Below are 18068 nucleotides of genomic sequence, written 5' to 3' on the forward strand. Positions count from 1 at the left end.
CCCCCCCCCCCCCGCCCCAGGTTCTTTCCTCCCCCCTCATCTGGTGCTGGCTGGATGGTCATGTTTTTATTTTTTATTTTTTGTCTTTTCTAGGGCCGCACCCGCGGCATAGGGAGGTTCCCAGGCTAGGGGGCGAATCAGAGCTGTAGCCGCTGGCCTATGGCACAGCTCACAGCAACACGGGATCCGTAACCCACTGATCGAGGCCAGGGATCGAATCCGCAACTTCATCGTTCCTAGTCGGATTCGTTAACCACTGAGCCATGACGGGAACGCCCTGGACGGTCCTTTTTACATACAACTTTATGTGGGGGTTCCAGTGTGTCTATGATACATAAATGTACAGCTCTTGATCTCCAAAGTCCTCAGAGCAGGAAGGCCAGGGTGCCTGGGGACGTGTCCTTGAGGTAGAATCCAGGGGTCGAGGTGGTGACCAGCACACCTAGGGAGAGATTTCCTTCGGGAGAAATGCTGAGGCGCCTGTGTGTTCCTCACACCTCTCTGAAAAGGATAAAGGCAGGTGTCAGGGAATCAGACATGGGGTAAAGGGCCAGCCTAAAGGCCCTTCCCTGCCATGACCCCCCTCTGGTCTGGCCCTCCTGTGTTGACCTGCCTCCCCACTGGGCTTCCTGCTCCGCGCCCCATCCCGCTCCCTCCCACGCCAGCTTCCCTTCTGCACTTACGACGTGGACAGGGGCGTGTCCAGGTGTATGATGCGAGGCCCACGCATCCTCTGCAGTTGGGCCCGAGTCAGTTTCCGAGGCCTGCTGTCCGCAGGCTCGGGGATGCCCTCAATCCTCTGGCTGGCCAGTTCCTCCCGGATCTCTCGGAGCATGTCCTCAGCCCGGAGCGGGTGTGGGGAGGGCGTGTAGCTGGGAGGTTCCCAGGCTAGGGGTCCCTCTTCCTCGTCCCCTGAGGATTCCCAGGGGCTTTCTCCGGCAGAGTCGGCGTGGGTTGGGGATGGGGGACGCTGCCCCCGAAGTCGGGCCCTGTGTAAAGTGTCCACCACCAAATCCCCTCCCGTTGGTGTCCTGTCTTCTTCCTCAGACCAGGCCGGTAGGTCTACCCTGGGCAGACTGCCTCCTTTCCAGATTCCTTCCCCTGGCAGTTCAGGGGCACTTCGGCGTTGGGGAGCTTGGGGGTCAGGAGGCTGGGGACGCAAAGGAACAGCTCGAAGGTCCAGGGTGGAGAAGGTGAGGCGAGGGTCCCGCCGAAAGGCCCTCGAGCGTAGACGGCTCAGCGGGGAGTGGGCCCCCTTGGGAGAGCCTGGGACCAGAGTGCCATAGCCAGAGTCCGAGGTGTCATCTGGGACTGAGGGGGCATCTTCATCTATGTCTTCTGTCACCACCAGGTGGGGGATGACTGTGGAGGACTCAGGAGTCCTACAATTGATAGTGAATGGTCAGAGTCAGATGCCGAGGGGTCAAGTTCAAGACCAGGGAGTCTCCCTGGATCACTCCATCCAGAAATGGCTCCTCCTCTAAATTTATTTTGGAATCACTTTTACACTGCACTGATTGTTTTTCTCATCTCACTGGCTAGACTGTAAGCAAATCTGAGGCACTTAAGCCACTTCACTCAGTCCCTAAACTTGGACCAAGTGTTTGCTGAGCTCCCCTGAGGTTATCCTAAAACATGCGGCTCAAGAGCTGTGTTAATTCTGGGTGAACCTTTCTCTCTCTGGGGATTTGAACTAGCAGGGTCCCTGCAGATCTGACATTCCATACTGGCTGTCACTCTCCCTCCCTGGCCTGGGAAGCCTATTCTTCTTAGGGGGTTGGTACCTCCTCTCATGTCTGTTTCCTTCATCCTGTGCCAACCCTCATCTGGCTAATCCTCTAGGCTGTCCCATGCAGTTCTTCGCACGGTACCAACCTGTTCTACTCCGACCTGTGGGCTGGGCTCCTCAGTTTAGTCCCCATCTCCCCCCCGCCCCCGCAGCTGTAATGCCATTTCCCAGCCTTGTGGGTTCCTTTTTCCTGCCTCCCAGCCTGCAGCCCCCCCCACTCTGGGAGACCTTGTGCTCCCTGTGTGTCTTACCGCCCCTCTGCGCTGCTCTGAGAGCCCTCTAGGGAAGGCGTGGAGGGCCTGGTGCTTGGGGACTCCTCCCGGTCCCTGTAGAGGGCAAGGAGCTCCCTCTTCTGTTGGATGTACTCCTCTGCCTTCAGCTTTTGCAGGGCGACCTGGGGTAGGGATAGGGGTACTTGCATCAAAAGCTCTCATTTGGAGTTCCCGTCGTGGCGCAGCGGAAATGAATCCGACTAGGAACCATGAGGTTGAGGGTTCGATCCCTGGCCTTGCTCAGTGGGCTAGTGGGTTAAAGATCTGAGCTGTGGTGTAGGTTGCAGACACGGCTTGGATCAGGCGTTGCTGTCCCTGTGGTGTAGGCTGGTGGCTATAGCTCTGATTAGACCCCTAGCCTGGGAGCCTCCATATGCCAGAGTGCTGCTCTGAAAAGCCAAAAAATAAAAATAAAAATAATAATAATAATGATAAATCTCTCATTTATTGAGCACCTGCCCTATGCCAGGCACCACACTAAGTGTTTTACATACATTATCTTGCTTCATCTTCACAACCACCCTATGAGACAGATATTTTTGCTCCTACTTTACTCCTGAGAAACAGAGACTCTGAGGTTAAGTAACTGCCAAGGTCATGCCGTTGGGATGGGAAAGTGGGACGGAGGCAGGATTTGAACTCTCGAGGTGGCCCTAGGGGTGGCTGGGGTGAACAGAAGTCCCCTTTCCCTACCTGTAGAGTCCTTCCTGCCTCTCACACCCCCTTGGCAAGCCTTCTATCTGGTCGGCTCCCTCCTTCAGGAAGCCCTCCCTGATTGGTGGTGAGAGTGGCGCAAGTGCCGCCAATGATGCTGGACGCTCAGGTTCCTCTTTCTCCCACCACCAGGGTGGCTGGGGACAGGCTTTGTCCTAGGCTGAGGACTCTGCTGTCCTTCAGAGATGAGAGCACCACCATCCCAAGGGGAACGGAGAGAGGATACGTTACAGTTTGTTTTCCTTAACATTTTCCTAGAGGCGCTATCAGGATGAAACAGGGACATCTGAGAAGAGGTTTATAAAGCACCTCCACGTGTATACAGTCATTTGATACACACCATCACCCTGCAAGGTGGAAAGTATGGATATTAGCCCATTTTACAGATGAGAAAACAAGACAGAGAGATGAGGTCACACAGAGAGAAGCAGAACCGGGACTGGGACTGAGCCTTCCCCGTGAGTCCTAGTTTAGTAACTACACTGTTTTTCAAAGGCAGCCTTAAAGGGTCAGGAATTATCACAGGACAACTTTCTCTCGGGGGCAGGGAGGGATGGCAGCGGTACCCTTGGAGAGGCTGAAGGTGGAGGCTTGGCCAAAAGAGGTTGTGGCGGCTGCTGTGGGCAGCACTGATACTATCACTGGCTGGAATGGCCATATCACTGTGGAAATACCGAAGTACTTCCATGCCAGGGAGCAAACGGCTACTGTCTGTGCCTCCTACCTCCCTTCCCCAGGACTACCCTGCCCCCAAGATCCAGCAGGAGAGGGCTGACAGCTAGCACCGCAGGCGATCTCTAGGACCGCGCCCCCCATACTCTACTCTGATTGGCTGATGCCCATGCCATGCTGGCTATTAAGTAATTTGAACTACAACCCCGCCCCCGCCCCCCCCCCCTGTATATGAACCAGCAACTCTTAGGCACCTTCTCAAAGCCTCTCCAGAAACACAGTGGGGTAGGGGGTCGCTGGGATGTACAAGAGACCTGTTAGAGAAATGGATGAACGGGGACAGGAAGATGACCTCGGGCTTCTATTTCCAATTTTCCTTGCCAGTCACTGTCTCATGCCAGGAGTCTTAGAAGTCCCAAAAGACTTGCCTGGTGGCCAGAGCCAGGGGGTGATGGTGCCTAGGGGCAGGAAACCAGCACACCAGGCCAGGTCCTGTGACCTTTTCTGCATCTCCCAGCTGTTCGGTGTGTGGGGAGGAACGAGGGTGAGAGGGCCACTCTCAGGGGTCAGGGTGGGGCTGGGGCAGTCTGCTTGTCCTGCTGAGATGCACTTTGGCCCCACAGGACCCAAGTTCAGTTTCATGTTTTGGATGTCCAGGATAAAGACGGTGTGTGCAGGCAAAGAACTGGGAGGCAGGGGGTGTTGGTCTGGAAGGAACGTCTGATACCAGCATCTCCACTAGACTTGCCCATGGTCCCACCTGGGAAGAAGCAGGTGGCATGGGGGTGGGGAACACAACACCTCAGGTACCAGGGACCAGGCTGTTTGCAGTGCCCCCGGCTACCCTGAGATGGCTAAGAGGAGAGACATGTTGGGGGCAGGGTGGGAAAGGAAGAGGAAACTAGTGCCTGGGCCAGAATGTGACACCCCCACAAAGCCAGGAAAAGGGAGGGCTCCCCCCGCAACAGTTCCTCCTTTGCCCCTGTGGGGAACTGAAGCCTTGGGAAGAAATGCCTCCTCTCCCCACTGCCGATGGAGTGGTTCCCAGATTCACCCCCTCTCCCCACGCCCCGCAGCCCGTCATGGTCTAAAACTGTGTCTTGAAGGTGCCCTCAGACTCTGAGCGGCAGACGCATTTCCCTAGTTGGCACCACCCAGGCACCCAGGCACCACCGGCCACCCCTTTCTTCTAAAGATAACAATAACAAACATTTATGGAGCCCCTGTTGTTAAGTGCTGGGCTTCTGGCCAAGCAGCTTACAAACAAACTCTCCCGTCTAGCCTGCAGTTTCCAGCTGAGGACTGGGCTGAGAGAAGTGAGATAACTTCTGACAGCTTTCTGTTCACGGGCACTGGTTGCTCGGCTTCTTCCCAGGCTCTAAATGTGGGCATTTCCCAAGATTCAGTCTCGCTCCTCTCGAGAAGCTCCTTTTCTCTAAAAGCTGAAGCCACCGCAGTCAGACCCACTAGGAATAAATCTATATGTACATTGCTGTAATGCAGAGAAAAAAATGGGCTGACCCCTCAGACCAGTAGATGCGCTACTGCCCTCTTCCGTTGACAAAGACTGGTGGTAACTCAGAGAAGGGTAACCTAAGACTCCGGTGTGAGGCAGTAGCCGGAGAAATTCGTTTCAAAGTTTCAGGGCTCTGGGTTTTGCGTGGGGAGGCGGGAGCTTGTGCACTGCTTGGTTATGTATCAGAAACGGCTTCTTTACCTTTGGTAACCTGGAGTAAGACTCCAGGGGCTAAATTAGTTTGTATGATAAAATACCAGCAATTGAGAGTTCCTGTTGTGGCTCAGTGAGTTACCTGAACCCTACTAGTACCCATGAGGATACGGGTTCGATCCCTGGCCTTGCTCAGAGGGTTAAGGATCCTGCGTTGCTGTGGCTGTGGTAGAGGCCGGTGGCTGCAGCTCTGATTTGACTCCTGGCCTGGGAACCTCCATTTACCCATGTGCCGTGGCCCCAAAAAGAAAAAGAAAAAAAAAAAAACCCAGCAATTTTCAGTGGTTTCCCTGGGGGTTCTAAAGGGGAGAAGGTGGGAGGGGATGTCTTCCTGAGGAAGGGAGTAAAAGGAAGAGGAAGAAGTAAGGTGGTGGGAGTGATGAAGAAAAAAGGCTTCAGGCCAGTAAGGGCCCCTTATCTATTGCCGTGGGGAGCTGGATCTGGGATCCCTGGGGCGCCCCTCTCCCCTCTTCCCCAGGCTTTAGTATAGCTCAGTGAACCGCTAGTGTGGTGTCATCGGCCAGCCAGTCTAGCCTCATGATCACTGGGCTGGGGAGGATGGTACAGGGGAGAGGGGACTCCGAGCCAGCCTGGAGCAGGGGTCAGAGCAGATGACCCCCACCCTGTCCCCTGCCTCTGGCTTCCTGGGAACTGTCACCATCTTGTTTAGGTGTCCAAGGAAGTGGAAGCCCTGAAGGCAGGAGGGCACAAGATCTGAGGTTCTGCCTTGCATCCTCTTTTCTTTTTTTCTTCTTTTTAGGGCCGCACCCACAGCATGTGGAAGTTCACAGGCTAGGGGTTGAATCAGAGCTGCAGCCACAGCCACAGCAACACCAGATCCTTAACCCACTGAGCGAGGCCAGGGATTGAACTCACGCCTCATGAACACTGTGTTGGGTTCTTAACCTGCTGAGCCACAATGGGAACTCCTTTTTTTTTTTTTTTGGTCTTTTTGCCTTTTCTAGGGCCGTACCAGCTAATCAGAGCTGTAGCCACTGGCCTACACCAGAGCCACAGCAATGCAGGATCTGAGCCGTGTCTGCGACCTACACCACAGCTCACGGCAATGCCGGATCCTTAACCCACTGAGCGAGGCCAGGGATCGAACCTGCAACCTCATGGTTCCTAGTTGGATTCATTCACCACTGAGCCACGACGGGAACTCTTTCTTTTTTCTTTCTTTTTTCGTTTTTTTAATTGAGTAACCATCCTAATTATTTTTTACTCTCCTAATCCTGCATTTTATTTTATTTTATTTTGTCTTTTTGCCTTTTCTAGAGCTGCTTCCCATGGCATATGGAGGTTCCCAGGCTGGGGTTGAATAGGAGCTGTAGCCGCCGGCCTATGCCAGAGCCACAGCAATGCAAGATCCGAGCCATGTCTGCAACCTACACCACAGCTCACCGCAATGCTGGATCCTTAACCCACTGAGAAAGGCCAGGAATCAAACCTGCAACCTCATGGTTCCTAGTCGGATTTGTTAACCACTGTGCCACAGCAGGAACTCCTAATCCTGCATTTTCAATGCAGTATTTAAACAGAGTTTTCTTTTTCTTAAATAAACTCTCCACATTATGAAATGATCAAAAGGAAATTTGTGGGAAGAATGCTCAAAATTATTTGAAGAACAGGAGGATTTGGGGAGTGCCCGTCATGGTACAGTGGAAACAAATCCGACTAGGAACCATAACGTTCCAGATTTGATCCCTGGCCTTGCTCAGATCTGATGTTACTGTGGCTGTGGTGTAGGCTGATAGTTGTAGCTCTGACTGGAACCCTAGCCTGGGAACCTCTACCTGCCGTGAGTGCAGCCCTAAAAAGCAAAAAAAAAAAAAAAAAAAAGATGATTTTCACACATCCTCAAAAGTTTCAGAAGCCCTAATTACCTAATGTGCAAATGACAAATCATTATAATCTACTCTTTAAAGGCAGCCCTACTTTGATTTACACACTTTAAAAATAGTGAAGTTGCATTCTTTAGAAACTGTCTACACTATGATTTCACTTGTTCAAAGTGCATTTTCCCAAAATCCAGGTATAACTGATGGATAACGTTATGTTAGTTTCAGGTGTACAATGTAATGATTCAATATTTGTCTATATTATGAAGTGACCCACGATAAGTCTAGTTCACATCCATCACCATTTTTCCCTTGGGTGAGGAACTTTTACATAACTTTCATTGTCCATTCCTATTTCTCACCTGAGCTTCGGTCTGTGTTTGCATGTTTCCAAAAGCCCCTAAGAGAGCTCCCCTTGGCTGACCTCACGACTGCATTTCCAAAATGTTTCTGTTTAAAACTAAACCTTACTACCCCAGCCCCGCCCCGCCCAGGAAGCAACAACTAAACAAACAGGTTTCCTTTTCAAATGATTTCATTTCTGTCATCGCCAAAGTAACCTTTCACCCAGGAACCCTGAAAGCAAAGTCATCCTTTGTCCTTGCGGAGTTGGGTTACCGAGAGTAGGCACCATGCCACCTGTTTAATCTGAATGGTTTCTTTGAATCCCCTCTGGGAGCAAGGACTGTTACTATTTCTATCCACTTTGCAGGTGAAGAAATGGAAAATGAGAGAGGCCATATAACTCATCCAAGGTCACCTAGCTGCTGAGAGGCAGAGCTGGGGTCGAAACCTAGACCTCCATGCATTCAGTACAGACTTCTAATAATCTCCCTAAGGCTCACCTGTCTCTTCCTTCTTCAGCTCCTTTCTTCTTCTTTTTTTTTTCTTTTTTTGCATTATGTTCCTAATGCCATGGCAACAAACGTCAATGCTTCATGCCCAGACTGTACAGCAAATGCCACCAATCTCGCCCTCCCCCAGCCCATCTGTCACATTGCCATCTGACAATTCAAGACAAAACATACAGATTTCACCATGGCCATCCCTTGCTCTTGTGTCAATGTGCCAACCCATTTCAATTGAGCCTCATCCACTTCACACTCTTCTGCAGGCAGCTGGGGCGTCCTAGAACTCAGCCTCTCATCACTGGCTCCACTCAAAACACTTCCCTCCAGACTCAGCCAGGCATGGTCACCATACCCCAAATAAATCCAGCCCAATTTTCCCCTTGTTTCTTCTGCTCAGCATCTTCCCCATCCTTAAAATCCAACTCAGATCTTCCCTCTTTGGCCATGCTGCTCCTGTAGTGGGTTGAATGGTGACCCCAGAAAGACAGGTCTAGGTCCGGACCCCCAAATCTGTGAATGTGAGTGACTTCGTTTGGAAAAGGGGACTTTGCCAATGTGCCCAGATCTTAAGTGCAGGATCTCAAGCTGAAGGCATCCTGAATTTGGGGTTAATGATTGGTGTCTCTCTAAGGGACAGAGAGGGAGCCTGGGACACAGGGACACACAGAGAAGATGGAGGCAGGGAGTGGAGGGATGTGGCCCCAAGCTGAGGAACACCCGGAGCCCCAGGAGCTGGGAGAGGCAGGGAAAGGTTCTCCCCTAGAGCCCTGGAGAGGAAGCACGGCCCTGCTGACACCTAGATGTTCAACTTCTGGCCTTCAGATCTCTGAGAGAATATGTTTCTGTTGCTTTAAGGCACCAAGAGGTAACCAATGCAACCTCATTTGGGTGGCCCTTCTTTTGAATTCCTCTAGCTTTTTTTTTTTTTTTTTTGGTCTTTTTATGGCCGCTCCTGTGGCACGTGGAGGTTCCCAGGCTAGGGGTCAAATGGGGGCTGTAACCGCTGACCTACACCACAGCCACAGCAACACGTGATCTGAGCCATGTCTGTGACCTACACCACACCTCAGGGCAATGCCGGATCCTTAACCCACGGAGCAAGGCCAGGGATCGAACCCGTGTCCTCATGGACGCTAGTCAGATTCGTTTCTGCTGAGCCATGACGGGAACTCCCTCCTCTAGCTTTTATTGCATAAATCTACCCAGGTCACTCCCTGGTTAACATTTTCCCTGGTTCTGTGTCATTTACAGGACAAAGTTCAAGTTCCCCAGCAAGGCATCCAGAGATGGGCATGGGCTGGCGGTACCTCCCTGCTGCCGCGCTGCCCTTGTGCTGGATGCCTGGGTAACACCAACCACGAGGCTGGAGATTCTCAACACACGCATCAGCTTCTGATTTCCGACCTTAGCATATTCTGCTCTTTATCTGGGGTAGCTTTCCTGCCCACCTCGTTCACCTGACACACACCTAGATACCCCCCCACCCCCAAGAAAGTGGTGCTCAGACAGTTGCTGCTGTGGGAAGCCTTCTCAGCATCCCTGTCCTCTGCATAATCCCTTTCCCACCAACCCACCAGACAGAGTGGATCATCCCGTCTCCATCATAGTTCCATTCTGTCCACACGTTTCTTTTATTTGTACACTGGTTTGTCTGGCTAGGCTGCAGCGCATACTCCTTGAGGGCAAAGTGGCGTTTTGTTCTTTTCTGATTTCCCAGCAACTGGCCAGTGCCGGCACCCAGGAGGTATCCCATTCACAGCTGCTGAATGGAGGCTGAACCGCCCAGAAACCTTCAGGGAAGCTGCCCTGGCTTTCCCGGGAACAGGGACGGCACCCCAGCTGGCCAAAGGCTTTCTTCTGTGCTCCTTCTTTTTTTTTTTTTTTTTTTTTTTGTCTTTTCTAGGGCCGCACCTGCAGCATATGGAGGTTCCCAGGCTAGGGGTCTAACTGGAGCTGTAGCTGCCAACCTACATCACAGCCACAGCAACGCCAGATCTGAGCCACCTCTGCAACCTACACCACAGCTCAGGGCAATGCCGGATCCTTAACCCGCTGAATGAGACCAGGGATCAAACCCGAAACCTCATGGTTCCTAGTTGGACTCATTAACCACTGAGCCACACGAGAACCCCTCTTCTGTGCTCTTAACGAAGGTTAAGACTGCCTCTCCCTCTGAAGGTGCGCCTGAGGGCCGGAAGTTCAGATCTAAAGCTGTCTGCATTCCAGCCTCTCTCCCCCTTGTCCCCTCTTGTGCTCCTGTGTCTGAGCTCCAGGACCCTGGGCATCCCCCCGCTTCCTGCCCCCCACCTCACCCCTGGTTTCACATACCTGGGCTTGCTGGGTCTTCTCCAACCACTGGGCGCGGTCTGCAGCGCTGGGACAGTGCACGACGAGGGCGCTGGAGACACACTGGAATTCGGTGAGGTGGATCAGCAGGAAGCTGCCTGTGTGGAGGAGGAGGTCTGCTTCCAAGGCTGGACCTTCTCAGATCCCCATCCCAACCTCTCCTTGCCCTGCTCATGGGAAATGAGGACTAAGTCCCCCCAGGAGAAACATACTAGGGTCTCGGAGCGGTTGGCACACCAGCTTCTCCAGCATGAGGGGTGGGCGGATAACCTTGGCTTTGTCTGCCTTGCGAGGGGGCTTGGTCACCAAGAGCACATCAGAGAAGAGGAACAGGTACACGTCCAGCTGGGGGCAAGTGCGGGAGGGAGATGAGGGTCAACCGGAGCAGGGGGCAGGCAGAACAGGGGTCAGGGCTCACACGTGGGGTGCGGGCACAGGTGCACACCGCATAGGGATGGGTGCAGAGCTGTGGGATGTGAGAGCTGGGAGCTGCATCAGTTTGGGCCCATCTCTCACTTCAGAGGCAGAGAAGGTGGCTGATTCAGTGTCACACAAACAACCAGAGTCTAGTCCAAACCACAACCTCTTCCCAACACCCACAAACACACAGAGATACACACAGACACAGACACCCATAGGCACACACATACACACTCAGATACACACAAACATAAACGGACACACAGACACTGACACACATACACACTCAGACACACATAGGCACACACAGATACACACAGGCACACAGACAGACACTCACAGACACAGATACACACAAACATACAGACACATAGGCACACACGGACACACAGATACGAATACACACAGCTATACACAGACACAAAGGCCCACACAGACACAAACACGCATAGACACCCATCCCCTCTTCTCCCATTTCCAGCCTCCTGGCTCATCCATCTCCCACCCCTAACCCTAACCCATCTCCTCCGCCCCTCCCGCAGCCCACTCACCTTCCCTTCTCGACCCTCCTTCATGCGCGCAAACCCCTCAAGCAGCAGCTGCCGAGTGTGCTCAGGGCCAACCCCCAGCATGGGGGACATCAGGTCCAGGGTGGCGTATGGACGCAGGTTCTGAGGGATGCAGAGAGCAGAGGTGCCGAGCCCTGAGTATGCCGCCTCTTGTGGGAGAGAAAGCATCCCAGGGCCTCCCTTTCACTCCCTTGAACCTGCCCTTGGGCCCTCGGCCCTGGAAGGGATGGTGGGAACGCACTGCCCGAGGCTCCCTGCCCCTCCCTCTCTAGGCCTGCTTCATCCCTTCTTCCCGGGGCCTCGCTTTTTCTGAGCCACCTTCCCTCAGGCTTGCTCACCTTCTCCACCTCCTCGCTGGCTGGCTCCAGCACCTCGTAGGGCCCGATGCGCTGGGCTGCAGCCACCAAGCTCTCCTGCTCTTCGTCCTGGCGCACCTGCTTGTTAATGTGTCTGAGGAACGACTCCACTGCCGCGATCTAGGGAAGATGGGGGGGAAGGGTGGGGTGCGTGGGAGTGGGCAGATCAGCGCCTCGCCCTCCATCCTCCCAGCCAACATCAGGGCCACACTGTCTCGTACACTCAGGACCTCAAGAGTTTGGAGAGCCGTTCCCCGTCTCCCAGCTCCCGAGGGCGCAGGTCCTGCCAGCCCCTACCATGGCCTTCAGGGCGTCCCTGGCGTGGGCCTCCGGGCTCCTCTTAAGCACGGCTTGGAGCAGCAGCGGGTACTTGGTGATGCGCTGGTGGGGCTTGATGAGCAGGTCCCCCAGCATCTGCCTCCCCGAGCGCTTGTGCTTCTCACACCACTGCCAGGGAAGGTGGGAGGGGGTCAGGGGGCTGCAAGCTGCTCCTGCTCCACCCAGGGGGTGCACTCAGCTTTGGGCCAGGGACCCCTGCCTCCCATTCCCCAGGCAGCCCCTCTCGCACCTGCACGAAGGTGTGGAAGAGAGGGTTGTTATCCTGTTGCTCCCGGGCGTAGGCCATGGTCTGCTTCACTCGCAGGCAGTACAGGACATAGGGCTGGAAGCGCTGGCTGAACTGGAGGGACAGATGCAGGGGTAGGAGTGGGCTGGGGAAGGAGGGCGGGGACCAGGCTGGGGAGGAGCCTGGCGTGGATTCCATAGAGGAGTGCGGTCCCAAGGGATCAACTGGCTGCTGCTCTCTGAGCTCCATCCTCAGCCCCCGCCTTGTCCTGCTGCTCCGGACTTCACTCGCCATCAATAATTCAGCCCGAAACTTTTCAGGACACTGTGGATCCTGTTTCATGCTGGCCATGGGGTGGTGACTTGAGGCTTGTCCAGAGCCCTGCTCCTGGGGCAGGGGGCCATCAATGGCCTCCAAGAGACCTGTCTCTCTACCCCAGTCCAACTCTGCAAGGCCCCCAGGTGATGAACTGGGGGGAGGTCTGATCCTGGGGCTCCTGCTTTCACTTATGGGTGCCCCTGTGCCTATCACACTGCCCCCCCCCAGGGGCCACCTGGCTTAGCCCCATTCTTGTTTCCCACTGCTTGTCACTGGGTCTCTGACCCAGAGGTAAGATTTCATGGCTGATGAGGGCATAGGTCTAGCCCTTCCCTGAAACAGCTGCCCTCCGGGGTCTCCAGAAGCCCAAAGGGTCTTCGGGGCAGAGGTCATACTTGAGGAATGAAGACTGGAGGTGAGGTGGTATTTGGGGGTCGGGGCTGTGTCCTTGGACCCCATCAAGTCACGGCAGGATTCCAGTTGCACGGTTATGCCCTGCGTACTGTTCTCCCAGCCCCGCCCCATCCCCACCCTTCTCCAGCCTCACCGTCAGGAAGCCATTTTGCAGGCTGAGAGGGTCCAGAGGCTGGCCTGAGGCCCTGGTCTCCCCGAGGGTGGGCCCCAGCACCTCTTCCCAAAAGCTCCGGTGGGCTCGAATCAGGCTGGGAACATTTCCAAACAGGGTCTCAGCTGACACCTGGAGGGGGGAGCAGACCTTAGCAACATGTTTCAGCAGGTGACCTGTGGGTAGCACCTGCCATGACAGGTGGAGGCGGCTATGCCTGGATGGCAGGAGCTGTGGTGGACCTGAAGCCTATTTGGGATCTAGGGCAAGAAGGGGTGTGGGGAGGGCAGGGGGTGTCCTAGTAACGGGGGCGGTGGCAATTCATGCTGGGCAGCCTGGGGGGCTCTTTTTGACCCCACCCCCAACTCCCCGGGCTCAGCCTCCCACTCCTTGCCCCCAGCGCCCACTTACTTCCATCAGCAGACCCACTCGCTGCAAGTTCAGCAAACCGGCGGCTAGGAGCTGGATGCCGGGAGAGAGGGGGATCTCAGCACCTAACTTCCTCCTCTTGGACCCCAGCCTGGCCCGCCACAGCATCCACCCCCCTCCACCTTCAGTACGGCTAACCTTTCCCCAAGCACCCAGGCAGGTCTCACATCAGGGGGATGGGGTATCCTGTGCCTCCCTCTCCAGCAACCCTGCCCTTCTGGTCTGGAGAATGGGGGATGATGCGGGGAGGTGGCTGCCATGGCTGCCAAGGATGGGGTCAGGGCTGGGGCTGGGGGAGGCTCACATCCGTCATGATCTTGAGCTTCCGCACGTAGATGAGCTCCGTGGTCAGCAGCTCCCACAGTGCTTCCTGCTGGTGGCAAAGCTCCCGGCTCATCTCCTGGGCGGGGATAGGATGGGGAATGAAGACAAGTCCAGCAGCCACCAGTGGTTACATGCCACTGGATCTACTTCACAGATGGCCTTTAATCCTCCACCGATCCTCCAGTGTACGGGGGGTGTTATCCTCATGTCACAGACAAGGTGACCGAGGCGCAGAGAGGTTTGCTATCTGGATGGGGGTGCGCTAGTGGGAGCTGAGGCCAGGATTAGAAGTTAGAGCGAGGTGCCTCCCAGGGCTTTCCCAAGAGGCAGAGGTGAGGTGTGTGTGTGTGGGTCTACGACACCACTGTGTCCCAGGCCCACCTTGTGCCCAGGCACCAGCTCCTTCCAGGACTTCTCAATGACCAGGCCGCTGTCGCTGCCCTCTCCGATCTCCCAGTGCCGCCGGTCTTCTGGGGGCAGGCGGGGCATCCCAAACATGCTGAATGTGTGCAGTCTCATCTCCAGCTCATGGGCCTTGGGGACTTCCTGGGGGCGCCGAGAGGGGGTGAGTCCTGGCTATGTCCTAGGCACCCAGACCACCCAGCTCGGGAAGGACTCTGTGTGTGTGTGTGTGTGTGTGTGTGTGTGTGTGTGAATGGCAGGTGGCAAGCTGCTCTGAGTGTGAGTGAGGACCCGCAGGCCCGGGGGACAGGGATCGACCCCGGCTGGTATTCAGGAGACAAGGCATTGCTGGAACATGTTGCTAGAACCTCGCCTGCAGAAGGTCCCTGGACAGAGGCATCTGCCCTGAGCTCCCTGACCAGAAAGATACCCTCCAGGGCTCTCCCGAGACAGAACCCTTGAGAGGGACCTTCAGGTGAAGACCAGGATGGAACAGAAAAAACCAGTGGTTTCAGGAACCATTCTGACACTTTCCCAGAAAGGGGACATTTTTATGGGTCAGCCTGGCTTAGAGATGGGCCCCAATTCAGAGCTAGACCTGGCTTCTTGGACGGACTCCTGGCTCTCAGCTCTGATTGTCTGTGGAGGACCTTGCAGCAAGGCAGAGAGGGACCCCTTACCTTGAGCTTTGGGGAGTGAGGGGGGCCAGCCCCAAAGTGGCCTCCATGCCTCTTCTCAGGCTCTGGTTCTCGCAGCCTCAAGGGAGACAGGCCTCTGGCTGGGACGAAACCCTTGGCAAAGGGGCCGTAGCCCGGGAGGCGTCGGCGGCTGGGATCCTGGAGGAGGAGCAGGGGGGATTCTGGGGGTGCTCCCTGCCCCTGGAAGTCCCAGAGGGGCAGTGGGGCCAGGCTTGGCTCCAGACAGCATCCCCTAGGCCTGCAAGTTGAGCCGGCTCACCTCTCCCCTCAAACCAGTTTAGTGTGAGTGGCTCCTGCTCTGAGTCACGGTGGATGCTGCCAGGGCAGCCAGGTGGGGTTGGGCAGGGGCACACCAGCCTGGGTTCCCAGGGGCCCAGGTAGAAGTGGAGCCGCATGCAGAGCAGGAGTACAAGTAGGCACACGAGTGGGCTCTGGATGCACCCTGGGCTCGCCTGCTCACAGCGGCCGGGCGTGCACAGTGCCCGGTGCACACTGCTTTCTGGGGCCCTCCCAGCCTCCCTTGTCTGTGACAGCTTCCCTCGCACGTGGGGATGAGGGCACACACATGTGCAGCCTCTTCCCTGGGGCCTGCAGCCGGTGTCCCATCCAGTTGGGAGGGGCTGCCCTTCCCTGTGACAGGTTGAGACGGAGGCCAGACGCCTCCTCCCGGGCAGGCCTGGTCACATTCCTCCATGCCTGTGGCCTGATGTACCCACAAAGCTCCCAGGCTCCCTTCCCACCCTCAGCTGTCTCCCTGGGCCAGCTCCTCCTCTTCTCTGGCAGGGGATACCCCCAGGGCTGGAAGCAGAACTGTTCTCAAGGTGCAGGGTAAGCCTGGAGGCCCAGGGAAAGACCCTGGGCCGCCACACCCCTTTCCTTGGTCAGCACGGGAGGCTGGCCAGGAGGGTGGGGCCCGGGGTGGAGCCAGGCAGGTCCCCACGCCCCTCCCCACCTGTGCAGTAGGGACACCTTGAACCTTTGCTCTTCCTCCAGGCCTGACTCAGAGGGAGGCAGGTCTCAGGGAACCCACAGGCTCCTCCCAAGGAGAGGCGGGAGTCTGGGAGGTGGCAACCCCAGGGTTTGGTGACTGTCCCCGCCAGCTCCGTGTCTCCCACCAGTCTAACAGCTTGTCTGAGGGCCTGGCCTCTCGGGACTCTCTGTCTCACCTGCCCCCTCTGTCTGGGTTGGGTGTGGCATTCCAGGAGGGAGCCTGGCCCAGCACAACCCCGTCCCTGTCACCGCCCAGGAAAGAAGGCAGGGATGCGGGGTAGAATCGACCAGCACAAGGTCTGGCAAAGGGACAGAGGCTTGAAAGCCATGGGGTTCTCCCTCCTGCCCCACCCAGGTCACCTTTAGGGTGCAGCCTGGACTCACCAGCACGGGGCCTCCTCGGGGATAGAGGCTGCCAGGAGTACTCTGGGCGGAGGCCCAATGCCGACCCCCATAAGTCTCAATACGGGAGGCCACCAGTCCTTGGAAGGGCCCTTCATTGGGAGGCCCAAAAGCCTGCATCCCTTCTCTCCTTGTTCACCTCCAAAGGGTCATAGCTCCGATGTCCAGGAGAAAGGGGCCTCCTGAGACTGCAGAGAGAAAATATGAAGTGGAAGGGCCAGCCTTGGTCAGTGGGTGGCACCAGGCTGGAGGGCAGAGGTTGGGGGGAGGGGAGAGAGACGGGAAGGGGAGGGCCAAGATTGGGTGTTGGGAGAGCACAGCTGCCTCATCTCTGACTTGAGGGGGTGGAGCACACCCCCTCCCCAAGCTGGCTAGAAAGCCCCTGGAACTATACCCCTCTCTCGCAGGTGCACATTTGGGGTGCCAGCTCCGACGCTGGCCTCCAAGTATGCTGCAGTCCTGAGAGTACCTGGAAGCAAGGGGCTCAGACAGGTCCCCTGCTCCCTGAATGCCCCCAAGTGGGGAGATTCCCTTCCCACCAGGCTCTACCCTCCCCTTCCTCATGGTGAGGGTGGGGGGGGAGTGACTGGAGACTGTCACTCGGGGGCAAGGTGGGTGGCTGGAGACTGTCCAGTCACCACCTGTTTTTGCACAGCCCACAAGCTAAGAATGTTGTTTTACATGTTTAAAGAGTTGGCAAAAGTCAAAAGAAGAATAATATTTCATAACATAGGAAGATCATATGAAATTCAAACTCCACATTCATAAAATGTTATCAGAACACTGGCACATCTCCTTGGTCTTATTATCGGTCAGTTATCTGTGGCTGCTTTCCTGCTAGTCCCGACAGAGATGATATGGATAGTGGCTTCAAAGCCTGAACAATTTACTCCCTGGCCTTTTACTGAAAAGCTGCCCACCCCTTACCTGGACCCTCCGGGCCACAGACAGTTATCAGGCCACTGGCCTTAGAGAGGAGCCAAGAGGGGTCAGGCTCTGTTTGGTCTTCCCGCCTCTGGGAACCTCTCCGTGGGGCCGGGAGCCGTGCCTGGGGCTCCATCCCTTCCCCTAAACCTGGATCGAGGAGGACCCGCTCTGGGTGGGCAGGGCCTGGAGAGGAGAGGCCTCCTAAGCAGGTGCTGGCCCCCTTACAAGTGGGCCCTCAAGGACCCACAGCCTTCCCCCTTCGCGTTTCTGATTTATGAGCAGGGAGGACGACGTTTTCCTTGTCTCCGGCCCCCTCCGCCCCCCCAGTAGTCCTTCCTCCTAGAGCTCTTCCTCCACAGGGTTCTCCTTTCTGAGCTTTGACCCGGCTTCCCTTTCTCTCCCGCCCCCCGCGCCCCGACCCCCTGCCCGGACGCCCCGCCCGCGCCAGCCCGGCCCGCCCACCGCTCACCTGGGCGCACAGGTGTCCCGGCATCGGCTGCCCGCGCTGCTGGCCCCCGCCTGCGGGGCTCCCGGTCGCCGACGGCTCCCACGGCGATGCCCGCCCCGCGGCCAGGCCGGGTCTGGGACCCAACAGCCCGCGGGACCCGGGCAGCGCAGGGCAGGTCCCGAGGGAGGGGGCGGAGGGGCGGGGCCGCGGGCTGGCTCCTCCCGCTCCCGCAGGCAGCGGACCCGCTGCGCGGCTGGAGCCGGTGGGGCCTCTGGGACCGAGCAGCCTGGCCTGAGCCGCAACCGCCACCCTCCTCCGGTGAGGAGGGCTGACTCCGCAGGTCCCACTCCCCAGTTCTCTTCGCCCCTGAAATCGCTACCTACCCGGCCCGGCCTGACACCCCCACCCTCGCGTGCTGCCCTCTGGGCCAGACCCCTGCCG

General features: G+C 56.5%; 1 protein-coding gene across 4 annotated transcripts; it reads right to left on the bottom strand.

The window, feature by feature from the left end:
• Positions 1-285: 285 nt before the first annotated feature.
• Positions 286-17803, bottom strand: PLEKHG6 (pleckstrin homology and RhoGEF domain containing G6). Of its 4 annotated transcripts, XM_047787762.1 has the most exons (16): positions 17649-17803; positions 16235-16440; positions 14843-14998; positions 14142-14306; positions 13741-13836; positions 13419-13469; positions 12990-13139; positions 12128-12238; positions 11857-12006; positions 11542-11679; positions 11186-11305; positions 10427-10559; positions 10197-10312; positions 2041-2183; positions 684-1382; positions 286-501 (listed from the first exon to the last, which is right to left on the bottom strand). In XM_047787762.1, exons 2-16 carry the CDS (start codon positions 16370-16372, stop codon positions 492-494), a joined length of 2376 nt encoding a protein of 791 aa, XP_047643718.1. In that variant the 5' UTR covers positions 16373-16440; positions 17649-17803; the 3' UTR covers positions 286-491. The 4 variants fall into 4 exon arrangements, with proteins under 4 accessions (XP_047643718.1, XP_047643722.1, XP_047643719.1 ...); XM_047787766.1 differs by lacking the exons at positions 286-501; positions 2041-2183 and having other exon boundaries at positions 1323-1382; positions 17649-17773; XM_047787763.1 differs by lacking the exons at positions 286-501; positions 684-1382; positions 2041-2183 and adding an exon at positions 3684-4207 and having other exon boundaries at positions 17649-17773.
• Between the last annotated feature and the right edge of the window lie 265 nt (positions 17804-18068).

The sequence above is a fragment of the Phacochoerus africanus genome, chromosome 7, assembly GCF_016906955.1.
Source record: "Phacochoerus africanus isolate WHEZ1 chromosome 7, ROS_Pafr_v1, whole genome shotgun sequence".
NCBI classification, from domain to species: Eukaryota; Metazoa; Chordata; class Mammalia; order Artiodactyla; family Suidae; genus Phacochoerus; species Phacochoerus africanus.

Bases quoted from the DNA above. Each gene is read 5' to 3' on its own strand.
- PLEKHG6 (XM_047787762.1), bottom strand. From the start codon at position 16,372: ATGCAGGCTTTTGGGCCTCCCAATGAAGGGCCCTTCCAAGGACTGGTG. The intron at 11,306-11,541 runs GTGAGCAAGCCT...TGCATCCCTCAG, and splicing joins CCAGCGAGGAGGTGGAGAAG to AACCTGCGTCCATACGCCAC. The intron at 10,560-11,185 runs GTGAGTGGGCTG...ACTTGCCCCCAG, and splicing joins AGGAGGGTCGAGAAGGGAAG to CTGGACGTGTACCTGTTCCT.